Source organism: Emydura macquarii, unplaced genomic scaffold, assembly GCF_026122565.2.
Source record: "Emydura macquarii macquarii isolate MOO-44397 ecotype Brisbane River unplaced genomic scaffold, CSIRO-AGI_Emac_v2 contig_2676, whole genome shotgun sequence".
NCBI lineage: Eukaryota > Metazoa > Chordata > Testudines > Chelidae > Emydura > Emydura macquarii.
Window position 1 is genome coordinate 978261 of NW_027132813.1, and position 21402 is coordinate 999662.

Here is a 21402-nt window from a genome sequence, read left to right on the forward strand (position 1 = left end):
GGCAGTGCCTGGCTATCTCGGTGTCTTTGTGCTCCTCCATGCCCAGCTAGGACTTCAGAAGGCTGGTGGATCTAAAGTGTAGGTTCTCTAAGCTGCTTCCCTTCCTTTACTCTCCCTAGATGGGTGAGCAGCTCATGGGCCGGCCGAGCCCCAGTGTGGAGACTGTCAGGAGGCAGCTGCTGGCTCTGAGGGAGCAGTGGCAGCTGCTGAAGCAGACAGCCGCGAATCAGAGCAAAGCGCTGGGTGGGCTGAGGAACCTGCAGGAGTTCAACAGGAGAGCGGAGCAGCTGGAGGCTTGGATCAGGCAGAAGGTATGGAGGCGTGGGGGAGCAGGCTGGATGGGACTTCACCAGGCTTCTCCTGACGCCCTGGTAATGTGTTAGGAATGTGCTCCACGCCTCTGCAATGTCCAGCAGACCCTGCCCCTGCAGGGGGGGGTCTCTGAGCCTTGCCACTCTGCCGAAGGTTTGACCCTTGAGCAGAGAGCAGCCACTTGGAAAGGGCAGGGCAGCAGCCTGGGGCCCAGGAGAGGATTGTAGGGCAGCGGAAGGTCAGGCCAGGGCCCTAACAGGGAAAATGCCACTTGATTAAAAATGGTATCTTCACACTTGCAGCCTGCAGGCAAATTGCATTTGCCATGGCAACTCGGAGCTAACTGCCTGTACAGCGTAGAGGGGGCCAAGATCACCCCTGACAGGGTGGTGGTCCTCAAGAGCATTTATCCCTGTTACAGAAGGGGAAACTGAGGCACAGGGAGGAGAAGGGACTTGCCCAAGTTCACACAGCAAGCTGGGAGTGGAACCCAGGAGTGCTGACTCCCAGTCCCCCTGCCTGCACCCTAGATATCCTGCCTCAGGTTCACTATGGGCCGGGGCAGTGTCTCTGTAGATCTCTTGACTTCCTCTGCCATCTCCATGTTCTAACCCCATCTGTCCCAGGAAGAGAAGCCTGTGCTGACTGCCCTCCTGCAGGAGAGCATGGACAAGATCCAGCTCACCCGCCGCATCCTTGACTTAAAACAGGTGAGAGTCCCTTCGGTTGCCTGGCTGGGGCTTGGTCCCTGCCACCCCACTCCCAAGGGATATCTTCAGTTTCTCAGCTGTAGCTCGTCCCCCGGGGCACACCTCGGACTTCCCTGCCGGCGCTGCACCTCAGATTCCCCACTCCCAGGGTGGCCATTCAGGGTCATGGGGAGGGTTTGGTGTTATAGCCAGAGAAATGACTGACTGATCCCGGAGTGAGCCGGGAACCTCTCAGTAACACCCAGCTCCCCTTTGGGGAGGCCTCTGCATATTCACACTGTTGAACCCAGTGCCACAAGCGTCAGAATGCTCTTCAAAGCCGGGCCTGTCAAGAGCAGAGTCCATGGTGCCGAGGGCCCCAGACCCAGCTGGGCAGTGGCTCGTGCCCATGCCTCTCAGCAGCCGGTGCTGGAGCATCTGAAATATAGACTCATGGACTCAAACTTTAAGGCCAGAAGGGACCATCACGATCATCTAGTCTGACCTCCTGCACACTGCACACCACAGAACCTTACCCACCCACTCCTGAAATAGAGCCTGACCCTCTGGTTGGGTTACTGAAGTCCTCAAATCATGATTTAAAGTTACAGAGAATCCACCCCGTTTAGCCTAGTTTAAACCTGCACATGACTTGTGGCCCAGGCTGCAGAGCAAGGTAAAAACCCCCTGGGTCTCTGCCAATCTGACCCAGGGGAAAATTCCATCCCGACCCCAAATACGGCAATCAGCTAAACCCTGAGCATGTGGGCCAGACCCACCAGCCAGACGCTTGGGAGAGAATTCTCGGCAGTAACTCAGAGCCTGTCCCGTCACCAGCCGTTGGATATATTTGCTGCTTGAAGTTGCAGATCGGCTGCATGCCATTGTAGGCTTGTCCCATCACACCCCATCCCCTCCATAAACGTATCAAGCTCAGTCTTGAAGCCAGCTAGGTTTTTTGCCCCCCCAGTTCCCCTTGGAAGGCTGTTCCAGAACTTCACTCCCCTGATGGTTAGAAACTGGCATCTAATTTCAAGTCTACACTTCCTGATGGCCAGTTTACATCTGTTAGTTTTTGTGCCCACATTGGTGCTTACCTGGAGCTGGAGCCAGGAGCTGAGCCCTCCCATGGGGGTTGGGCTGTTGTGGGATTTCTGTCTCTCTCTGTCTGAGCCCAGGAGGAGCAGCAGTTCCAGTGCCTGCATGAGGAGATGAACAGCCTGGCCCGGAACCTGGAGAAACACAGCAAGAGTGAGAGCAGGAGCATCTCCGCCCGGCGCAAGCACCTCAATAAAATGTGAGCTGGGGGCATAGAGGGGGGAGGAGTCACGGCCACCTGGGGGCTGCAGAGCCAGGCAGGCTGGGCACCGGGAAGTCTTGGCCTGCGAGTCCTGTGACTGAGAGTCTCCCTCCCCCAACCCCAAACTGGCTTCCATGGGAACGGCTGAGGAGGCTGGGGAAAGCTTCTCCAGGCAGCACGGTCTGCAATAACCTCTCCCTGCTCTCTCCTCCCAGGTGGCTGCGGCTCCAGGGGACCCTGAAGGAGCATCATGAGACCCTGCAGCTGGCTCTGGAGGTAGCTGCCTTCCTCCAGCAAGCAGAGACACTCTTGGGAGCCATTCACACCAAGGTACCGAGGGCTCAGAGCAGGACTGTCTTCCTGCCCCATCAGTGGTTTGAAGGGTGCGTGGTGCCAGAACAGGAAGTTCTCATGCCGGGCTACTGGGGCTTCTAGAAACAAGGGCAGTTTGGAGAAATCCCCACTCCACTCTGAGATCCTGACAGCTGGGCGAGCACAGGGGCTCCTGGGGATGATGTGGAAGGAGCATTCCCCCCACCAGGAGGTCAGAGAGAAAGCCCTTTGCTTCACTCTGCCCACCCCAGCCAACCCAGGACTGGCTTGATGAGCCGTTTCCACTCCTCCACAGCCACCAGATCAGTGGCTGCAGCTCAGGATATCACGGGAGCTAAGGAGGGAGAGGGGCACCCCCAGTGCTGTGTAGAGGACACTCCCAGAAAGGAGCGTGGCTCTCCTAGCCCATCAGAGCGTGAGCTACCCCACTGCCTGCTGTGTCCCATCCGTATCAGGCACTTGGAACTGAGCTGAAGTGAAGACTCACCCTACTCCCCAGCCCAGGGCGTGAGTGGAGCCCGAAGTGAGGAGGAGGACTTAGGGCAGTGGTTCCCAACCCGGGGCTGGTTGCTTCCCTCCTGGCTACAAAAGAGAGCCGCTGCCTAAGGACCCAGGCGGAGCGCGTTGCCTCGGGACTACAAGACCGGTGCAGGCTCCTTGCTGCAGCCAAGGGGATGGGAGATCAGCCGCCCCTACCCCGGCTCCAGCAGAGAGCAAAGTGCTCTGCCTGGGTCCCTAGGTGCTGGGGTCCCTGCTGGAGCCAGAGGGAGGGGAGCACTGATCTTCCATCCCTCTGGTTGCATAAGGGAGCCACTGCCTAGGGACCCAGCTGGAGTGCAGGAGGCTACAGGGCACCTGTGGTTTCCCTGCTGCAGCCCAGGGGATGGGAGATCAGTGAGGAGGGAGGCAGCGTCCTCGCTGAACTCCTTCGGTCTGGCTGCAGTGGGAGTGGGGGCTGCTGGCAGAGACGGGTGGCCCTTCAGGGTTGTAAAAATGATATCTGTGGCCCTTGAGCCAAAAAGGTTGGGAACCACTGACTTAGGGGGCCTGATAAGAGCGGAATATCACACTTTGGCCCTTCTTCCCTGGGGCCTATCTGTACTCCTAGGAAATGATGCATGTTCCTTAGCCCCTCTGCTGAGAGCTGGGGGGAAAGTGACATCCTGCGGACCCCTGTTCTGGTGCTGAGTCACCAGCTGCCCTCTGCTATGGAGTGGCTGCCCCAGGAGGGGTGCTGGGACCCTGAGTTACACCATTGCTGGTGCTGCAAGGGGTGATGGCCCCTGTCACTGGGGAGCATGATGGGAGGAGGGGACTCCTGTGTGATAAGGGGTGCTCCAACCTACGTGACACGGGCTAGGATCGCTCGGAGGGGATCCAAATGACCAGAGAGCAGGGCCCTGACCCCACCTTTCCCTAAGGGTACAATGGCTACTGCTTCTTCTTGCAGTGGAGGAACCTCTGTGGCATGGGGAAACAGGGGGACCCCGAGCCTGGCCGGGACCAAGACGTCAGGGATATCGCCAGCCAGGTCATGGTAAGTGTTGGGCAATGCGCTGCCCCCAAACCACCCAGAATGGCTCCCCTGAGAGGCAAGGGGCACCGCGTGTGCCCTGAAGGGACATCTCTGGCCACCACCTGGCTGGGACACGGGCTTTGCAGCCCCTAGCAGAGTGTGGCACGGGCAGGATGACCTGGAGTCAAACCCCCATCTGGCTGAACTGCCAGCATCAAGGAGTTTGGCCTATGTCATGCCCTAAGTCCTCTGCAACTGGGGTGGCTGTATCCAGGGCTGCCCTCAGGTACCCAGACTGGCAACTCAGAGGAACTGGATCTTGGGCAGGGTCTGATGTGTGGAGGGGAGGAATCAGTGGGAGGGCTTGTTAGAAGGAAACTGGGCCCTGTGTCCTGCTACTCACCTGCCCCTGGAGGGCTAATCCAGCATTCCCCAGGGTAGCTCAGCTCTGGCCTCTGGTGGGTTACCCGCAGCCAGCCCCATTAGCTCACTTCGTGCCCCCCTCTCTCCTCTCCAGATGTTGGATGTGACCATGTCCCAGCTCATCAGCCTCCATCCCAGCCTGGCGGCACGAGTCATGCACGATCACCGAGATGTCAAGGAGAGCTGGGCCCGGCTGCAGCAGGTGCTGAGGTACGGCAGAACCGCATAGCTGCCCAGCATCCCAGCCCCACCCACCAGCACCCCCCTTAAATACAGAGCGAGCCAAGGGCTGATTTTAGCAAAGGAGGCGTGTTTACAGGGGTCACTTGATGCCCTTTCCTGCCTCAAGATCTGGTGAACAGAAGGGCGTGTGGTGTAAAGCACGAGGGAGCCAGGACTCCTGGGTTCTACTCCCACCTCTGCACTTGACTCACTGTGTGGCTCTGGAGGGCAGGTCCCTGCCCTGCTCTGTGCCTCAGTGCCCTCTTCTGTGCACTGGGGAGAAGGCTCCAGACCCCTTTGTTACAGGGGTGCAGGCTGCATAAGTGAGTCTCACGGGTGGGAGGAGGCTCTGGGGGCAGATTGAGTGGCCTATGGGATGCACCAGAGTAACCACTGCCCTCTGACCTATTATTTAATTGACTTAGAGAATGGGCTGATTGAGTGTCTCAGGCAATCACAGATGAGCGTAGACAGAAACATGCAAGTTGACATTGGTTTTACACCCCTGCTGGTTCCTGATTGGCTGAAGTTGCTCTTCCCTGGACTACAGAATCTGAATCCATGGTCTTGGCTGATCCCCCCCCTCCCCCCCCATGCTTGGTGGTATGGAGGGGGCTTTGGCTTGATCCATTGTTCAGCTACTTTCACATATCAGCTGCCTGCCATTGGGAAGGGGGATGCTGGAGCTGGGGTGTCAGCTCTAGGAAACAAGAGCTGATTTTCCAAAGAGCTCAGCTTCCGGTTGTGCAGGTAGGGTCAGGCTGCTGGGAGCTGCTGGGTGGGGAGTGCTTTTGACAGTCTGGCCCCACATCTCCATCATCTGCTGCATTCCCCTGTAGTGGGGCTCCCCACGCCTGGCTGGGCTGGGGTCCTTGGGCAGACCCTCCATTAGCCATTGGCTGCCCTGAGCCTGACTCTGCTCCTGAGTCAGCCCCCGAGGACTCACGGGGCCAGAACAGCTCTCTCTCTCTTCTCTCCCCTCGCTCCATTGCCCGCCCCTCACCATCTGTGTGCTCCCCATCTCCCAGGAACGAGAAGTCACCATTGCTGGCCCTGACGAGCAGTTTGCCCACGGGAGAGACCGATGCCCTGAGCCCTGAGCAGACAGAAGTTGGCAGCGGGGGAGTCACGGGGAGGGAAACGGGAGACAAGTGGAGGAGAATCCCGGTAAGTGTGATGAGTATGATAGCTGGGGCCCTCTCTCTCTCCCCAGCCCTCCCCTTCCCTGCAGCAAGAGCGGCCAAACCAGAACCATCTCCTTTAGTCACACAGCAAAGGAAGCGTGAAAGGCACATGGGGAAAGCACTTGATCCTGTGAACCCTATGTGACAGCTGTGTCGTGTGTCGTCGTCCCCCCCGCCAGCCCTTGTCACCCCCTCTATGAGCCCTGAGTGACAAACACGTGACCATAAGCCCTGTAACCTGTGTGCAGTGTCCCATGAACCCCACGTGACCTGCGTGTGACTCCAAACGCCGGCCTTGTGTGGGTCTAGGAGTGCTGTGTGCACCCCACTTCTGCACACAGCTGCCCGTTCATGCACCCGCACATTAGGTCCGGTGCTGTCTCCCTCCTTCCCCCCCAGTACACCTTGGCCCAGGCCAACCTAGCCCGTGTTCCTGCGTGTCCCTCTGGGCTCTGAGCTGCATCATCTGGCACCTGGGATTCCGGAGCAGTAGCACAGCAGCGCCCGCTCCATCCATAGCCCCAGGGAGCTGTCACCAGGCTCTGCTTTGGACCCTGGGCTGCTGTCAGGATGGCCTGGGTCCCAGGAGTGCCCTGCGTGTGGCGGCAGGGGAGCAGGTGCGGGGCCTGGCGCAGGGGGAGGCTGTGCTGGCTCTGTCAGTCCCGGTTCCTCTGCCGGCTGCTAGCTGAGGGAGGAATTGGACCTTGGGGAGGCTCCTTTTGTGCCCTAGGTGCGGAAGGACTTGGCAGGGAGCGTGGCGGCGCATGTGCGAGGTGAGGAGGGCAGCCCGCGCTCGCCAGGAGGGCAGGCCACTGCCCATGGCTGCCACAGTAAGAGGTACTGACTCCCAAGAATGGGGCCCAGGGGAGGGGTACAGGCCAGGTATTCCTGAGGAGGGAAAAGGGCTGAGTGGATCTAGAGCATTTGCTGGGCCAGGCCTGTTCCTCAGCTGTAAGAATCCATCCCCAGCTCCATAACGTGCCCAGCCGGCAGGGAAGGACTTGGGCCCCTGGGGTTTTCCTGGCGCAGGCAGCTGCCCTTATTCCCAGAACCTGCGGGTGTGGATACCAGACCCCGCCCCTGTGTCTCTGGGGATCTGTGTTGTATGAGGCTGCCCCGGCCCTGTGGAGGAGCCTGCGGGGGTGAGAGAGAAACGGCCCATGACACTGCCTCTCTCCCGCAGGAGGAGGAAGCCCCCAGGACAGTCAGACGCTGTGCGGGGCCCACCCCAGCAGGAGGCCCAGCTGCAGGACTTCTGTCAGGCTGCTAATGCGGTAACGTCTCCAATGAGCCAAGGCGCGTCCCAGCCCCTGTGCCCGGCTGAGCCCCTTGCCCCGGGTCCCGGCGTCGGGTGTTCTCCCGTGTGTGTCCCCCTCTGTTCCCCCGCCCCCTCAGCTGGCAGTAATGCGCTGTGTCCCCCTCTGGCGCGCGGCAGGCCATGTCCTGGCTGAAGGAGAACGTGGGGCTCAGTGCCCAGCTGAGCCAGATGGAGGATGCAGAGAGCCTACAGGCTGCGCAGACCCAGCAGGCCACGCTGCAGCAGGAGATCCTGGGCAACAGCTCCAGCATAGAGGCCGTGCGCCTGGTGAGCCCCAGCTGTGGAGTGGGTGCTGTGTGGGGACTGGGAGTCACCCCGTACACCTCACTCCTGGGGAGGCAGAGGGGGCGCCACGCTGACGGTGTTTCATGTGACTGGGGGATAACGCTGGGTTCCCACGCCAGGCACCTGGGATGCCCGCTGGGGTTTCCTCTCACAAGCAGCTCCGCTGTCTTCTGGGGAGGGATGGGAGTGGGCAGTGAGATCCATGCCCCCCCATGGTGGCCAGGATCAGGGGGTGGGGAAGGGCAGATCCCCATCCTTGGCATGAGTCTCATTATCAGGCCCCTCTAAGGGATCGTGGAGCGGGACGCCCACGTGGGTGTCACCTCACAGGGCATGTCTGGGTCCCGCAGGAAGGGCAGAAGCTGCTGTGTGGCAGCCACGGAAGGAGACCCCAGGTGGAAGGTGTCCTCCGGGAGCTGGAGGGGCTGTGGGAGGAGCTGCAGAGGAGGCACCGGGAGAACGGTGCGGTGCTGAAAGAGATTGATAAGGTGCGTGGTGCCGCCTGTCTCTGCCAGGCGCAAGCCGCAAGCAGACAGGGAGGGGCGTGAGCAGGGCGGGGAGGGGGGTGGGGCAGCCCCAGTGCAGGCACCGATGGGACAAGGCGTCCCAAGTGTCAGTGTGTCCGTTCTTGAGAACGTGCTGGTGCAGGGGCCAGCTTGAACCTTGGCTGCAGCCCCTTGCAAGGGAGTCTCAGCAGGGTGGGGGTGATGGCTCTGGCCCCTGGCCTCCCCTAAGGACCAGCCAGCCCAGTGCCATGTCCGCCACCGCAGGGGTCCTACGGAGCCAGCTCCGGAAGCCTCTGCTCCTCCAGCTGGATCTGGCATTGCAGTGGCCACAGGGCCTGCACAGCCAGGACTGCCCCTGCTGTGTCTGAGATGCCTCTCGGTGGGCACCCTGCTGCTGTTTGTGCTGCAGGGCGGAGAGCCCTGCGATGCTGTATGGAAACGTGCTGCCCTGGCTGGGGTAGCACGCTGCCGGGTCGCACCAAACCAGTCTTCCCTGTGCTGCTGTGACGCCATGCCCACCCTGCGTCTGGGGCGGGGGATCTGTCAGCGGTCCTGTCTGTCCCACTCTCCGATCTCTCCCTGCAGGCTCTGCGGTTGGTGGGAGAGCTGGATGGGGCTGAGCTCTGGCTTCAGGGGGTGGCGAGCTCGCTGTCAGAGCCCACTGCCGCGAGGAGCCCAGAGGAGCTCCGCGGGGACCTCCAGGAGATCGGCTGCTTGGAGAACCAGGTCCTGCTGTGGGGCATAAAGCTGCAAGCCCTGCAGGAGGAGATGGGGAGAGAGCCCTCTGCAGAGCTCGGGATGGCTGGGAAGATTCAGAGCAAGGTGGAGATGGTGGAAGAGAAGTGAGTCCTGGCAAAGCAGTGCTGGGAGCAGGACTGGGGGGAGCGTCAGCCTACAGGAGTGCGAGGTCATGTCAGGGGATGCAAGGAAGAGATGGTGTCAGAGGGGCGTGAGGGAGAGGATCAGAGGAGTAAAAAGGGATCCCCTGGGGGGCAGTGTCGGGGGGGATGGGGTGGCAGCTTTGACGGGACAGGAGGGGATTCCCCCACAGTGGTTGCCATCAGCAGTAGGAGCTCCCTGCAGCGCTGCCTCTCTGCGTGCATGCCCCTGCCCCACTCCTGCGTTTGCTGTGCCAGGTTGGGGTGCGTGCGGGAGGCCCTGCAGCGGCGGGCGGAGGACCTGCGTGATTCCCTGGTGCTGTCTGAGTTCCTGCAGAACGTGCAGCAGGAGGAGGCGCTGAGCCAGAGGAGCTGCACGCTGGTGAGGAGGGGTGATGGGCGTGGACTCGGTCCCCTATGGGAATCCCATCTCTGCTGGGTCAATGTGTGTGTGTGGGGGGGCCCTGTTCCCCCCTGTGGCTAGCTAGTGAGCTCGTGGCCGGGGGAGGGGTGGTAACTGGAACCCCTCGCTTTCCAGCATCACCCCCAGGCTAGCGGCTGGTGGGTGAGGCGCAAGGGCCATCCTTCTGGCCCCGACCTCGATCCTGGCTGGGGAATGGCTGAGACCAGCAATCCCAGGGCACATCCTTCTGCCTGGTGAGGAGGCTTCAGGGGCCGCCTTGTGGGTCAGGCAGTGGCGGAGTCACCCCGTGTGTCCCGGTCTCTCTCTAAAGCCCCCGTGCCCCTGTGTGTTTGCTGTAGCTGGGGAGCAGCAGGCTGGGCTCCCAGGAGCCTTGGCACCTCCCCTTGGCCCCGGCTGGGCAGCGGCTGAGCCGTGAGGAGATGAGCAGCCCCTTGGGTGAGTTGCAGGAGGCCGTGGAGATGCTGAACGACGCGGTGAAGGAGCGGGAGCGAGTCGTGGAGGCAGCTGCTGAGACTGAGAGTCTGGAGCGCCTGGTAAGGGACCCAGCATGGGGAGCCTGTGATGGGGGAGGAGAGGGGTAACAGACCCCGCCAGTGCCGTGCAGAGCACAGCTGGCTCAGTCAGAGGTAGTGGAGTCTGACTGAAGGGGGTCTCCTGTGCAGCCTGAGAGAACGGGGTCTAGTGGTTAGAGCAGGGGTCTGGGAGCCAGGACTTCTGGTTACTACTGACCCTGGGAGGAGAGTATGTCCTAGTGGTTAGAGCAGGGGGCTGGGAACCTATACTCTGAGCTATACACCGATGCTAGCGCTGGGCAGTTATCCCTATTACTCTTTTTCCCCCCTGTGGCTAGCTAGCACCCCATGCAAGGCCAAGGGGCAATCTCTGAAGGGAGCCCACTCTGGGTTTCACACCTCATTTCTCCCTCTCCCAGCTGGCCAAAGTCTCCCCAGGCATGGAGGCCGTTCGATGCAGAGCGGAGGCTCTGGCCCATGACATCGCCCAGGTGGAGAGTGGCTTTGCCACGGTGAAGAGTGAGCTGGATCTGCAGGGGCTGCAGGGGCTGCTGAGCCAGCAGCAGGAGATGGAGGTGAGTCTGCGCTGGGGCCGCCGGTGCCTCCTGCCCGGCTCTGACCTGCTGCGCTAAGCGAAGTCACCAGCGCCCTCTGCTGGCTTCCTGGGAGCCTTGCAGTGCCCTGCCTTGGCTCGGCATGCTGGAGTCCGGGTTTGCCCACGGGTGGCAGGAGTAGAAACGAGGTCACCTCAGGGAGACTCTAGCCTTCAGGCCCAAGTGCCATAAGCCCTGGCCTTTTACGGAGGTTTTGCTGGAATTTTCCAGCTGACTCCAGCCCTGTCCTATCCACTCCTCTTGTGGCCAGGCAGGGAGAGGGGAAGGGATTGCGTCAGCCCCTGTGTGCCAAGGCCTGGCTGCCAACAACTCTCACATCTTTCCACTCTGCGTCCCCATGGAGGGAGCCAGCTCCACGCAGAGCAGAGCTGAACTGTCTGCTGGCAAACCTGGATCCCCCTTCCACCTGCTGCACCCACATCCCCTGCGCCCCACCCCCTGCACCCCCAGAGCACAGCGCTCCCTGCACCCCCACCCTCTGCTTCGCCAGAACACAGAGCCCCCTGTGCCCCCACAGCCTACTCTACACCCCTTGCGCCCCGTCCCCTGCTCCCCACAGAGCACAGTGCCCCCTCTGCCCCCGCCCTCTGCTCTCCACCCCCTGCACCCCCACCCCCTGCACCTTCCAGAGCACAGCGCCCCCTGTGGCCCCATCCCCTGCTCTTCACAGAGCACAGCGCCTCCTGCACCCCCACAGCCTGTCACACAGGAGAAATGATAAAGCAGAGACTGCTCCTATGGCCAGGGCTCTGCTCTGGGCCATGTGCAGGCGGACCAGATGTGGGTCCCAAGTCTCTAGGTTGGCCCATCCTGCAATGCTGAAGGGGTTTGGCCTGGTAGCCTACTGGCTAACATCCACCCCTGCCATGCAGGAGGCCTGGGTTTGGTTCACATCTCCGCTTGCCAGCACCTGAGTGATTCAGCCAAGTGATCTGCCCTGCCATATTATTTGGTTCCCAGCCCTGATCTTTTGCCCCAGGGGAAGGAAGCACCTTGGGAAGCCAAGTAGGTAGGGTGCCTGGGTCCCCTCCTGTCTTCAGGCAGATGGGCAGAAACACCCCCCTTGTGAGGAAAGGAACCAGGAGCCCTCTGCTGAGAGGTCACTTTGAAGTGTCCGGAGTCCTTTTTTGTCCTGTGTCCCCTAGCTCAACATGTCTGAGGTCCTGGAGGGGGACATGGAGGAGCTGGAGAAGGCAGTCCTCCGCCTGGAAAAGCTCTGCCCCGCTCGGATGCATGACATGGGCCAGGAGATCCAGGGGACGCTGCAGGCCTGGGAGGAGCTGCGGAAGCTGGTGCTGGAGAACGAGGCCCATGTGCAGCGGGCCGGTCAGCTGCAGCAATTCTTCGGGGATTATTTAGCCATGATGTAAGTGGCAGCAGCCTGCAGGGCTCCTTCCCTTCCAGCAGGGAATCCCATGGAAAGCTGGGAGGCAGGGAGAGCAGCCTGAGGCTCAGCTCGGGGTTCACAAGTATCCGGCCAGCTGTTGCTCTGTGGGGAGTTGTGCTTTGTGGGGAGCAGTCGGGGGCGGGGAGCTGAAATAGCTTGGAACTTAAAGGGAGCGACCCAGGGTGAGGGGAGCGTGGAGCGCAAGATCTGCTGAGTGACTCCCAGCTGAGACAAGGCCCAGACCCTAGGACAGTATTGCCACGGCCAGCCCCACATGTTCAGGAAGCACCGGGCAGCCCTGCAGCATCACGAGGATCTGCTAGACAGAGTGTCATTTTGAACAAGGGATAATGAATCGTGTTTTTCACATGCCTTTAGATTTCTGAGCCCCAAACCGAGTGGGGATCAATATGCAGCTGCCAGCACATACAGCACATAGGAGCCTGCCCGAGGTTGCTGCCATGGAAACTCCCCTAAGCCTTTCCTCGCACAGCAATGAGGAGCTGCCCCATCCTTTTTTGCCCCACCCTCTGTCCTGTCCCTCCCCAGGCTTCCCCACCATCTCCTGGCCCTTGCATTCGCCTACCCCTCATATTTTCCTTCTGCCTCCGACCCTCATGGTCTCTCTCTCTCTGCCCCCTCATGCCTTCCCGTGTTCACCACAGAGCCGGGTGGTGGCCATCTTCCCCGAAGGCAGCCTGGCATTAGTCCCAGTGAGAAGGATGAGTGACTCTCTTCACTGGGGAAGCCTGAGTGCCACCTGCAAAGCTGTAGGGAAATGGCAGTCACCTTAACTCATGTGGTTTCAGTTACGTTGAGAGTAATGGGAGGCAGAGATTCCTACAAAAGCTGCAGGAGTTTTTGGAAACAACACACCAAAAGCCACGGCTGCAATAGCATCCTGCCAGGTGACCTCTGTCCTTATCTCAGCCAGGGCAGGGGGCAACTCCCTGCAGAGACTGAGTGAGAGAGAGGCTGTTTCCTCTGGCATTCCTTGCTGGCCAAATCCGTGGAGCAGGGGCCATTCGTTGAAGGGAAGTTGTCTGGATAGTTTGACCTAGTGAAGAATCAAACCCTGGCATGGTAGAGCTGGTTCTGCCTGCGGCTCATAGGGAGTTCCTGACCCTTGAGCCCCAAGGACGGGGTGCAGAGTGGGGAGGGGGAGGAGCGCGTGGCTACCATTCGGTCGCAACGTTCCCTCCAGTTATCCCAGTGGCTCCTTATGACCCTGCACCCTTGTGTCCCCAGCTCCTGGACAGAGGACACCAGGGCTCAGATCTTCTCGGAGAGCGGGAGTGCTCATGGGCTCCCTCAGGCCGAATGGGAGGAGCTGGAGAGGAAAATCGAGGGCAAGTTTAAGGAATTTGATGAGCTGGCCGCTGCAGGGCAGAAGCTGGTGTCTGAGGAGCACTACCTGAGTGAGACGGTAAGCGGGAGGTGGACTGGGGGACACTTCATGAAATCCCTTGGCGATCAGCCTCTGGCCTGGTACAGACAGACGTGACCTGCTGGGTCATCAGAGAGGTGAGTCCTGGGCATGGCGCCCAGCTGGACCATTAGCTTACGGGAGTCCAGTGCAACAGGCTTACCAGCAAGCCATTCAGCTCTCGGGAGAAGCCAGCCTCAACCACCCGCCCTGCAAGGGGCAGTCAGGCTACTCTGTGGCCCACACTGGGGGGAGGAGGTGTTTCACCCTCAGATCTGCTGGGGTTCAGCTTCCTTCCCAGACCTGGCCCCAAAGGGCCGATTGTGAAGCTGCCCCCCAGTCCCTGATGAAGCGTTCTCGGCTTCCCATCTCCACTGGCTTCTCTGTCCCTGATCCCAGGATGCGGTTGCATTCGGGTGAGCAGAGGAGGGGAGGGGGGCGAAAGCTGAAGTTCTCACGGGAGCCCTTGGCGTCCTTGTTCTCCCCTTAGATAAAGGAACGCCTGGAGGAGCTGCGGAGCATGCTGGGATGGGTGCTGGTGCGCTGGCGAGCGCAGAAACACCACTGGGATCCTGAGAGCAAGAGTGATGGCCAAAAGAGCCAAGAGAGCCCCCTGGGCCCCCTGCAGAGTGTGTCCCGCAGCTGCCAAGTGAGTCTATAGCTGCAGTGGGATAATCTGCGAACAGGGATGGGGCAGGCCGCTGCTTGCTCAGCCCAGCTGACGGGCCTCTGTCAGTGCAGGGAAAGACCCCTGCACCAGGACAGCACAGGGCAGGAGCAGCTACACAGACTGTGTGTGTCCACCCGGGCAAAAATCAGGGAGACGCACATAAACCAGAGTGGCTGTTTCCCTCGGGGATGCCTGACACCACAGGACTGATAGAGGAAGGATGGGCTAGTGGTTAAAGCAGATGAACAGCAGTCAGGGCTCTTGGGTTTCTGCCTCTGGCTCTGCTACTCACTTTGCAGCCTTGAGCGAATCCCCTGCTCTGTGCCTCAGTTTCCCCACCTGCAACACAGGGGTAATGCTCCTGATCCACCTCCCTGTAAAGCACTTGGAGATCTGTGCGTCCTGACGGCCCCTGGCATCCAGTGCCATCATGTACAGAGCGTGAGAATCCCCGGGCTCCTGTGTGGGGAGTCCACCAAATTCCACTGCACACCCATAGTGCAGAGAGGTGCAGGAGAGGGGGGTAGGGGGAGGGCGGGCATAGGGGAGGAGGAACCAGATGTAGGGCAGGAGGAATATGGTGACACGGGAGGGAAAGGAGGTGCACAGGAGAGGGGGCAGGCCATCCCCACAACCCCACATCTTCACCATCTTCTATTGCTTTCCAGGAGCCATGCGCGAAACCAGTTGTGCTTGAAGCAGATGACATCCCGGGCCCGAACATTTCTAAAGGGCCACAGCCCACATTGTGCTCACTCCCCCCACCGCAGGGGCAAAAGAGAGAAGTGGCCTCTCCTTCAGCCCCATGTATCCTAGATGCCCTCCAAGGGCTGAAGCGGAGCTGGGAAGATCCTGGTGAATCCACGCCACTGGAAATGGAAACCCCCCAGGAGACCCTAGTTCTGGATCTCTCCGAGACCCCAGTGCTGCTGGTGCCGCAGCCTGGGCCTAGCAGCCTAGGCGGGACAGTCAACTTGATCCTGAGTATTGGCAAAAAGGGGGAAAAGAAGCTGCACCTGGGGCAGGCTGGAGCAATGCAGGGGGAAGAATCCCTGCACAGGGTAGGTGATGACACGCTGGGTGGACGCACGTGGCTTTGTTAGGGCTGCCAGCCTGTATCTTGTCATCCCAAGTGCTGTGCACAGGGGGGGACTTGGTGCTTGGGGAGACGGGCAAGACACTGTTTCTCAATAGAGCTGCCTGCTGGAGCTGTGCCCTAGTGCAGAGCTTGTCCAACTGCAGATGAATTCAGGGTTGTGGCTTTGTAAAGCTTGGAAACGTCCCAGTGCGCTTGGAAGGGAATGGCAGAACTGGGGGGTTTCCAGGTGAGCCCTGACGGCCAGGGCTGAGGCTGAGCAGCAGAGAGCCCAGGAGATTGTCTGATGAATCAAGAGTGAAGCAGGTGGACCCTCTGAACTAAGAAGCCCCAGCCCTGGCATCCCTGCTACTCAGGATGGCAGATGCAGCACAAGCTCCTTTAGATTTCAAGCAGGGGGCTGGCCTTCCACACCGTGGCATCCCTCTTCCCCTCCTCCTCCTCCTCCTTACTGTAACAGGCCACCCACACTCCTCCCTCAATTTTCTTTTTGTGTCTCTCTCTTTCCCCACACTCAGCTCCCTGGCACTAAACCCTCAGGCTGTAAAACCTTTTGGAAGCGTTGCCAGGGGCTTTTAGGAAACACTTTGGGTAGTTTAAAGCGAAAGAAAAAGCCATCTCGCCGGCCCATGGAAGAGGTAACGTCCCAGGGGCTGCATGCCGGGCAAAGTGGCTGCATGGCGTGAGCTTGCCCTGTACTAACACACCGTCCCATCCCGGGGAGTCCCTCTGGACTCTCACACGCTGCTCCTGGTCCCCCCCTGCGCAGGTGGCTCTGGCTGAGAGGCTGGCTAAGGTCATCTAGAAGGGCTGCAGCAGTGGAGGGGGCGAACACGGAGAGCCCCTGCCAGCCTGATAACCCAGCCATGGGAAGAGGCCTCCCAAGGGCTGCCTGGTGTCACAGTACTGCTCAGAACGAGATCAGTGCGCCAGCTGCCCCAGGGGGTTAGGGAACGGGCTACTGGGTCTCTCACTTCTTGCACGCTGGTTGCTCTCTGGCCCCCGTTGGTAGGTGGTTTCCGTCTGAGGGCTGTTGGGAGGGGAAATGAGTCAGATGGTGTCAGTCCAGTCGCCATTGGCAGCTCTCCACACCCGCAGTCCAGCTGGTAGTAACAGGTCCTGTTATCAGCCTGAGCAGAGAGGCCGGAACATGCCAGGGAGACCTGGGGCAGACTTGGGGAGGTGGGCGTGTACGAGGCCGGGGGGGAAGCCTGCTCTGTGTTGCATGAGCTCAGCAGGGCCTGTTCTGGGGATACCTCGAGGCCTTTAGGGCTGTGAGTCTGCCACTTTTACCGATGCTGCTTTCACACACAATTGTCTCTGTTTAATGCGCCCGTATCATGTGTATTTCTATCCTGAGAACGTTTGCCAGGAGTCCTTGAACTCCGCAGTAATGCAGCGCGGACAAGCTGAGCAGATCCCTGCATGCAGCATCTCCAGACAGTCACAGGCAACAGGCCGGGGCTGTGGCAGATCCCCCCTGTGCGGCAGGCTTAGGGCTGGGTACCACAAGAGCTGGGGCTGAAGCTCAGAAGCGGAGCTGTGGCCTGACCAGGAATAGTTCATTGCTATTCACATGGATAGGACAGAGGCATGGGGAGCCAGCCAGAAAACTTGGAGATAGCAAGCAGCAACCAGCCTTGAATTTAGGGAAGTGCTGATCTGTTTTCCCCCGCCGCCAGGGGAGGATGAAGGCCTTTGCCAGCATCCTCTCCCAGCCCCAGGCTGTACAGGCCTGCTAGAGAATCTGCCCATTCCAGTGGGAAAGGCCAAGAAGCTCTGTGAGCATGCAATGCTGCCCAGCGTGTGGCCCAGGGGCCGTACATGGCCCACCAGAGCGTTTCATAAGGCCCGCGGCCTTTTTCGACACAATACACTAACGGCCAATGCATTAGCATTTTGTCGTCACGTTTACATCATTTTAGTGTAGACAAGTGTGTAAACAGACAATACCGTATGTAGAAACAACGGATCTAAATACATATGAAACAAGGTGAACGTAAAATATAAATCAATAGAGGTAACCAAATCTTATTAAAATATGTAGAATCCGTTTCGCCCACACAAGGTTGTGCTTATGTTTATGTGGCCCTCCTCTATGATAAGGTTGGGCACCACTGGTTTAGAGAAAGAAACATGCACCTTCTCTGTGTGATGGGGATTGTAGGGACAGAGCAAGTCCCAAGTGCTCAGAGTCCTCCCACTTGGCACAAACAGGAGGGAGCGAAATCCGAGCATCAGGGGACCAGCAATGACTGAGTCTCCTTTGTTAGGTGGACTGCAGCCAGCAGAGAGTGCAGGGAGGGATCTGAGCTGTTTGGACAATACAGCCACCCTCTGCTATACTGGGGCCATCAGACATGGCGTGTGGGGCTCTGCATCATAACCTACAGTCGCCAGTCTACTACACTACATCTCCCAGCATACTGAGCTCACTGGGGAGCATTGCATGCTGGGATCTACAGGCCCTCCAGTCCAGGCACATTATAGGTGATGATGGGACCACCATGAGAAGCAGCCCCGGGAGTTGGAGTGCAGCCCTGGTCCAGGCGGCATTGGGCTGGCCCTGTACCAGAACGGGACTATGGGAAGTGGTCCCCAGCAATGAAGCCAAGTTGACTGTAGCATCCTGGGATGTGTCTTGGGCTGCCTGACCCCACTGGCTGTGGTGTGATGAGGATGAGGCTTATTGTGAGGTGTGACTGAAAGCTGGGCAGGAGGAGTTGCGTGCCAGTGCATGCCCTTAGGGGCCCAGCCCATGAGTGGGTCCAGGGCTATGCACACCCCGGCAAGTTTGGGCACTAGTGACCTTGAGCAGTTGGACAGGTGGGTCTCACATCTCTCCTCACCCTTGTTTCCCAGGTGAGCACCTATTTGCATGTGAAGGAGAACGAGGGGGAACGAGACACCGGCGCCCGCAGGAGCTCAACCATGCCACGGCCCGCCAAGCCAGCACCCACCAAAGCCCGTGCTTCCCTGGTCCCAAGCCTCGGGGCTGAGGCCACCTTCCACACCCTGCCCAAGATCAGCTCCAGCTCCAGCTCCCTCTTTAACAGCCTGAAGAGAAAAGGGCAGGCAAAGGCGGAGGACACTCAGCGGCTCACGCTGCAGGGGAACATGGGAGCAGATCCCAGCAGGCTGCAGTCTTTGCTGGAGGAGAAGCACATTCCCAGTAACACATGGCCTCCTAAGTGCAGTGGGAAAGAGTTGGCGGCGAGGCCTCCAAGCCCCGGGCTCGGCCAGCTGCGGGGCGATGTGAAGGGCCTGCTGGGGAGGGCCGTTGATGCAGAATGTGGCATTGTCAGGGCAGCATCTGGTGGCTCCAAAGCCAAATTCCTGAGCCAAGCCTCGGGGCCCAGCAGCTCCCAGCCAGCTGTGGCGAAGAGTGCTTGCCGGCATCTTTCCCTGGGGTCCGTACTGAGCTTGGAGCTGCCCAAGGACCTTGGTCTTCTTGGGAACGTCCAGGACACAATTAAAGTAGCGCAGAAGGAGCTGGCAGGAAGGGGGGAGGTGAGGCACGATGGTGAGGTGATTCCATGGGACACCAGTGGGGCAGAGAGGGAGGTGAATGGTGCCAGCCCACAGAAGGGGACACTGGCCATATGCCAACGGCCCAGAGGACCTGGAGATGCTTTTAGGAAGGCTCCTAAGAGCGAGGGAGGCGCCTGGTTCAAAGAGGTGAGCTTCAACCCAAGCTACTTCAAGTCAGGAGCGCATGGCGGTGGTGCCACCCCCTGTGGAGAGGACCGATGGACGCCCAGGAGCCAGGGCGGCACCAGTGATGATTTCCCGGACTTCAGACTGAACCGGCTCTCCCGCATCAGCCTGCTGCACGAGCAGATAGGCCGCGAGTGGGACAAGCTGGCAGCCACGCTGGCCACATCCAACCCCCCCAGCAGCACAGGGGCCAAGAAGCCAGCAGGCTGCAAACCCAGACTCAGAGAAGCAACTAGGGTGGAGCACACGCCTTCCCCCACTGGGCACGTGAGTGGGGCAGGAGGGGCCCTCAGCACAGCCAAACCAGAGCATCCCACCGTGAATGGAAAGCTAAAGGAAGATCCCCCAGAGGGTGGGCCAGAGCCTGCCCCCTTGAGTGAGGCCTCTGAGGAAAGCCTGGTGGCACGCACTGCACAGTGTACAACCCCCCCGACCCTGCTGTCTGTGTTTGAGTGCGAGCTCGGTTCCCAGCTGGGTGGCCTGGCGTCGGCAGGGTTAGACCGCCAGGACCTGACTCCAGACGGAAGGGCGGCTGGATCAGGGCTGTCCAAAGAGGCAAAGCGTCCAGGCTCCGCAGAGGTTTGCCACCCCGACCATGAGCTGTTTGAAGAAGAGGAGGAGGAGCTGCAGGCCATCTGGAGGAGCGTGGAGGCGTGCAACAAGCAGAGCCCCTGTGTGGACACTCATGCCCAGCCCACATCGGGGGACAAGGCACAGAGCCCAGATGTTTCCAGTGGGAGCCTGATCCTAACATCAGCGAATAACATGCTGGTGGCCAAGTTCACCCTTCCCACCTCCACCCAGCTCCTTTCGAGCCCAGACAGGGAACGAGGCACCGGTGATGTGCACAATAGCGAGGGCAGCCCATGCGGGTTCTGGGCGTCCCTCCCATGTCAGGAGGAGTCCTGTGGGGCAAAGGAAGCTGCATCCATGAGATCGGTGGAGGGCACCTGCTCACGGGACCGGCAGAAGCAGCAGGAAGAGGAGAGAGGCATTGGCAAGGTTAGTGAGCTTTGTGCACTGTTTTTCTGGGGCTGGGTGGGACCCGTCAGGCACCTGTACCGTCCCCTTTTCACACTCTCGGACACTGCGGCGCTGGGGCCAGATAACTAGGTGTTCCCTGCTTTGTACCAGGCCTCTGAGCCGTGGTTCTCCTGGCTAGCCTGTTACAAAGAGTTACTCATGCACAGCACATGGGGCGTAGCTGGCTGTCGCACAACATCTCCAGCCTGTGCCAAAGCTCAAACCCAGCGCTCATCCACAGCCAGCCACTGAGTCAAACCCATGCCTTTCAGCACTAAAAACACATCCTCCTGCCACTTGGGCTGAAGCAGTAATTCTGCTAGCGGGGAATCAGTGGCAGGCTGGTCCAGGTGCAGAGACTGGACACTAGAGGGAGACATGATCCCATGCTCTCACCAGCATATCACAATGTGCATGTGCAAAGGCACGTCTGCTCTGCACACGTGCGCACGGCAGGTGTGTGCACAGTGTCAGGATATGGCGAGGCAGATATCTGCTGGGACTTACTGCCTTTGAGCATGTGTGCAAGGGAGCAGTCTTCCTTCTAGTGCGTCCGAAAGGATGAAAAGTCTATGAGTGCCAGTCACAAGAGTTTTCCTCTAACTCAAGTGAAAGAGGCCTGTGTTTTGGAACTGAAGGGCTGGGTTCTAGTCCTGGTGATTTCTGCAGCAAGGTGGATTTGTAGCCCTGTCAAGACAGAAATATGTGCATAAGGTTTACTGCAAATCCAGGCCCACGGGAGTAAGATGGTCTCTGCTGTGGTTCTTTCACTACTCTCTAATTCATGATCATCTGCTGGTCTCAGAGACCTTTGATGGGGCTGGGAAGAACCATGTAGCTAATGGATCAGGGTTACAGAGTCCCAAGAAGGTCCCATTGCACAGCACCGCACTGAATATGGACAGCATTGAGCCTTCCCGCTTGGTCCGAAAGGGCAGCATATGGCTCCATCAGAACATACACGGCCCCTTATAATCCATCCCTCTGACAGAGACTTTGCCCAGGGCAGGAAATGACCCCAAATGACCCTTTTGCCATTGCAGGTGTGAAGTCATGCTCATGGGGGCCTGTGGGACCCATGGCTTGCTGGCTGCTGGGGATTGAACTGCCAACAGTCCAGTGGTGCTGGAGCTGCTTTGTTCATTGCCTGTCTCCTTGCAGATGCCCCCCAGTAAAATGGAGTTTCAGATGATGGAAGGGACTCTGGAAAGGAAGCACGTGTTGCAGACGGGAGGCAGAAAGGTACAGTCGGAGCTGCCCAGCCTTCTCTGGGGGCTCTGGGCTACAGGAATGCATTTGCTTTCTTTAATTTTATCCATCACTAATCACAGACACACTGTGGTAGATATACTGCGCTTAGGTTCCCAGAAATGGGACCCAGTAGGCTCCTAAGTGCATAGCTAGGTACCTAACTCAGTGGCCCGGTTTTCAAAAGTGCTGTCACCCAGCAACATACATTGTCTTCACTGCGGGGTGCTCAGCACTTCTCACAAAGAGCTGACTGTGTTAGGTGCCTGGCTATGCATGTAGGAATAGGGTGACCAGATGTCCTGATTTTATATGTCCT

At 59.4% G+C, this 21402-nt stretch overlaps 1 protein-coding gene across 4 annotated transcripts in view; it reads left to right on the forward strand.

The window, feature by feature from the left end:
- LOC137164133 (uncharacterized) overlaps nt 1-21402 on the forward strand; it is a 48484-nt gene that overhangs the window by 13445 nt on the left and 13637 nt on the right. For 3 of the 4 annotated variants that reach the window (XR_010922952.1, XM_067564730.1, XM_067564731.1), the window contains 22 exons: nt 120-311; nt 939-1022; nt 2180-2298; nt 2517-2631; nt 4085-4171; nt 4668-4783; nt 5824-5962; nt 6710-6816; nt 7163-7253; nt 7415-7564; nt 7933-8070; nt 8674-8930; nt 9225-9348; nt 9729-9923; nt 10322-10477; nt 11662-11882; nt 13152-13329; nt 13820-13978; nt 14668-15060; nt 15614-15733; nt 17958-19814; nt 20997-21077. Coding sequence is in view for 3 of the 4 variants with exons in the window: in XM_067564730.1 (XP_067420831.1) it covers nt 120-311; nt 939-1022; nt 2180-2298; nt 2517-2631; nt 4085-4171; nt 4668-4783; nt 5824-5962; nt 6710-6816; nt 7163-7253; nt 7415-7564; nt 7933-8070; nt 8674-8930; nt 9225-9348; nt 9729-9923; nt 10322-10477; nt 11662-11882; nt 13152-13329; nt 13820-13978; nt 14668-15060; nt 15614-15733; nt 17958-19814; nt 20997-21077 (5079 nt within the window). In the remaining variant the exon portion in view is untranslated. The remainder of the gene's footprint in view (nt 1-119; nt 312-938; nt 1023-2179; nt 2299-2516; nt 2632-4084; nt 4172-4667; nt 4784-5823; nt 5963-6709; nt 6817-7162; nt 7254-7414; nt 7565-7932; nt 8071-8673; nt 8931-9224; nt 9349-9728; nt 9924-10321; nt 10478-11661; nt 11883-13151; nt 13330-13819; nt 13979-14667; nt 15061-15613; nt 15734-17957; nt 19815-20996; nt 21078-21402) is intronic. The other variant, XM_067564732.1, reaches the window with a different exon arrangement.